This window comes from Panicum virgatum, chromosome 3N, assembly GCF_016808335.1.
Source record: "Panicum virgatum strain AP13 chromosome 3N, P.virgatum_v5, whole genome shotgun sequence".
Classification (NCBI taxonomy): domain Eukaryota; kingdom Viridiplantae; phylum Streptophyta; class Magnoliopsida; order Poales; family Poaceae; genus Panicum; species Panicum virgatum.
The window spans coordinates 19261223-19264997 of NC_053147.1; the positions used below are offsets into that span (position 1 = coordinate 19261223).

At 53.6% G+C, this 3775-nt stretch overlaps 1 protein-coding gene across 1 annotated transcript; it reads right to left on the reverse strand.

Annotated features, from left to right (window-relative positions):
* Window positions 1-1312: 1312 nt before the first annotated feature.
* Window positions 1313-3373, reverse strand: LOC120664890 (GATA transcription factor 12-like). Its single transcript, XM_039944272.1, has 2 exons — window positions 2832-3373; window positions 1313-2490 (listed from the first exon to the last, which is right to left on the reverse strand). Exons 1-2 carry the CDS (start codon window positions 3129-3131, stop codon window positions 1642-1644), a joined length of 1149 nt encoding a protein of 382 aa, XP_039800206.1. The 5' UTR covers window positions 3132-3373; the 3' UTR covers window positions 1313-1641.
* Window positions 3374-3775: the final 402 nt, after the last annotated feature.

A 3775-nucleotide genomic window follows, 5' to 3' on the forward strand; every position in this document is an offset into this window, starting at 1 on the left:
CTTTCAGCCCTACCGTAAATTCCTGGGAAGGAACAAAGATCACGCTAATTTGTAGGTGGATTACCATACCAGCATCATATGTGAGTTCATCTTAGAGACGATGATACTCTCGACCAACAGCCTGTAAGATGAACAAAAGGTGTAAAAATTATTCTCTTTTGCCTCTGCGACGCTGAAAATAAAATGGTCCAAAATACAGAATGATATGCGTGAGCGTTTCACCAACTTTCGGAGAGAGGCTTCAAGTCAATAGTGACAAGTTTTTGTTATACGAAATCCACCATTTCATATTTTCCAACAACTGGGGAATCACCTAGTTCTCACTATAGAAGCGGTAGAATCATTTTGCACCTCCGTTAGACTCCGTTAAGTCTCCATCCGTCAAAAGTTGCACACATATTAAAAGAAATTCGCGCGATGTCACAGACGACGTTCCACTCAACTTGTTCCACTCAACTTTTCAGTAGCATACACGGTGCGACAAACTTTCTTAATGACATACATATCAAAGACTCTGACTGATTAGTGCCTTTGCTTCAGGCGAAATCCATCAGACGTCGAACCCTCGGCGTCAGGACATGCATGTCCTGGGCAGCTGGCGCTTTGCCGTGGTCGTGCGGGCGCTCTGCGCACAAGTGTCAGGCCTTTGGCAAAGCAGGTAGAAGCACATCGTCATCGCATCAAGAATTCCAGAGGGTAGATAGCAATGCAGCAGGTAATTCGAAGCTTTCGGTGGTCAGGTACGTACCGGCTGATCACCCCAAAAATGGGCCCAAACGAGGAGGATCAATCCAACGGAGCCCAACCAAACTTTTTTCACAGCCAAGTGGTTGGAGTTGGATTGGATCCAATGCTGAATGGCGAGTGCGTGCTCTGCCCTGCAACCGTATGCAGCCCCACATGCACATGGACAGCAATAGCACACTGCTGCAGGTACAGGGATGCTTTTTTCACCACCGCGTATGCAGCTGGCTGACATGTGGGCCCTACCGAAGCGCCGGCGGGTCACGGCGTGATGATTTTCGTGAAAGAAAGTGCTGAGCAAAAGGGAGGATTAAAAACTTGGCTATTCAGCATGAGATGTGTTTTGTGTTGTGTTGTGCAAGATTCTGGTGATCATGTGCGCCTTTCTCACCCTAGCCAGCTGCAAGGAGTGCTCCGTACTTTGGCTCGGCTGCACACGCCACACCTGTGAATTGTGACATCTTGTGCGAACCTTATCATGCCAGTTTACCACCGGTCGGTTCACCGGTGCGAGCGAATCATCTTGCTCGCCGAAATGCAGACAAGATTGGGATTCACATAAAAAAAGTTGAAGTCTCATGCTAGCTTTGGAGTTTGAACTTAAAACTGCTTGTTTACTCTTCCTCTAGGAGCTCTGCATTATACAAATCAAAAGATGCTAACAAAGAGAAAAAAGGAAAAAGGTTAAGAAACTAGTAGTAACTCCCTAGAATTATTATCTAAGACTCGAAAAGCCGAGAAATGGAGAGAAACAAAAATAAGCAGGGTTCCAGAAATGGCTGGCAGATAATTAAAACTGGAGAAAAAACCCTCCTAAAAAGGATCAGTTCTTGGTTTTGCTGCATTATTCATGGTCTATTGGATCAACTCTAGAGCAAAACAAAGGCGGCGACGTCCCTAGATGAGCTGACGGAAGTCCGGCCCTACGCGGTTGTGGATCAAGAAGTCGTCGCCGATGAGCGGCCCCGCCGGCCCGTCGAACATCAGCGGGCCTGGCGCGTGCATTAGCCCGCCGGAGGCCCCGGCGCCAACGTGCCCCAGCGCCTGCGGCTGCGGCTGGTACTGGTGCTGCGGGTGCAGGTGTGCCTCCTTCTGGCGGCGCAGCTCGAGCACCTTGCGGTGGGAGTTGGAGTGCTTCGACACCACGAAGGTCGGGCTCGCCGCCGGACGGTACTCCGGCACGAGGCGCCCGGACTTGTAACGCACGCCGCACGCGTTGCACAGCGTCTTGGGGCCCAGTGGCCCCGTCCTCCACTGCGGCGTCTTGTCGGTCTCGCAATGCAGACACCTCCTCCCCTCCCCGGCCGACGCCGCGGCCGCGGCCGCGGCGTTCGGCGCCGGGGTCGTCGGCGCTTCCTTCTTCTTGGTGGGCTTCGACGTTTTCTTGGCCGGGAACGCCGGTGCCGCGGTGCCGGACTCGGACGGCGAGATGGCCGCGGACGCTGGGGATGGCGGCGAGGTTGGAGTGGGCGGTAGCACGAGCAGGCGGGAGGCCCAGCTGCATGGCGCGACGCGGGAGCGCTTGCTGCGCGCCTTGCCGGGCACGGACGCCTCCGGAGGCAACACGCCGCCGCCGGGCTGCGCAGCTGCGGCCGCGGGAGCGGGGGCAGGAGCCGATGCCGTGGCGGCGGAGGCGGAGGCCGGCGGGATGCCGGTGATGAGCTGCAGCTTCTTGAGGTCCTCCGTCGGGAAGTTGTCCTCGCCCATGTAGTTGGACAGCCATTCCAACTCCGCCAATTGGTCGTACTGCGCGGAGATTCAGAGCAAGAAACGAGTCAGCAATGGCGCCGCTAAACTCATTGAATCATCGGTGGCAAACTATTTTCGGCGCCTGCAGACTGCAGCAGATAGAGTGTGGGCTGTGGGGGAGCGTTTAGGATGCTGCTATTTTTGGCTGCAGGCTCCATCAGTTACTATTCACGGGACGACGTTTCCTCCATTCAAGGAGAACTTTAATGGGTGCCGGTGATAGTTGGACGGATTATCGGAACCGTTAATTCTTCAAAGAAATCGCCGAGAAATTCGAGTGATTCGCCGGAATTCATGCAAAAATACGCGGCAATCAGGACGAGAGGCGAGGAAATTACCGGCTCGCACAGCCCGCCGGAGAAGTCCCCGTCGGCGAGGCCGGAGAGGGAGTTGCTGCAGCTGTCCAGCGCAGTCACCGTAGACGAATCGTTCGAGGCGTTCCCGGCGCCACCGTCCTCGCCGCCGCCGGCGGCGCCACAATCCTCCGCCTTACTACCCTCGCCCTCCCCCTCCACCACCGCCCCCTGCACCTCCTCCTCCTCGTCGTCGCACGGCAGGTCCAGTAGGTCGTCGACGAGGAAGAGGTCCGCCTCCTTCTTGACCCTCCCGCCGCCTGCGCACTCGGCCGGCACCTCCATTCACCGCAGAGAATTCTGTCTGATTTTGTTTCCTTGTTCCTCTCCCTTCCCCTCCGCTTATTCTGTCTGATTTTTTCTGCGAGAGGCAGGCGGAAATAACGAGAGAGAGAGAGAGAGAGAGAGAGAGAGAGAGAGAGGAGTAGGGTTTAATTGGGACGGGTCGTGGCGTTGGAGAGCGGAGTGGAGGAGGACGACGAGGGAGGTCAGCAGAGATGAACGATTCTTGAGGAGTATATAAAGCCTCAGCCGCCCACAGCCACTCCCTCTCCCCTGGCTGGAAACTACTATGGGCAGCTTTAATGGCCGGTTAAAAATGAGAATCTCTCTTTTTATAGCAGTAAAAAATCTATAAATTAATGGTGGAATCAAACAGGGCACAAGAAAATAAATGAATATTTGGAGGCTTCTCAGTCAGTTGGACGATGACAAATGTAGTGGTACACTGGTACTACTCGAGAGAAGAAAAAACAAGGAGAAATTGATGGCAGATGGAAGCAAAGTGTCTTCTCAATTTCTTGTGTTCACCACATGGCCAATACGGCTACAATTTGGTGACGTACAAATACCATTTTGTACCTCAAAGCTTGCATTCGTTCTCTCACAAATATCACAAATACAAATCTATAAAATCATGGATATATTTT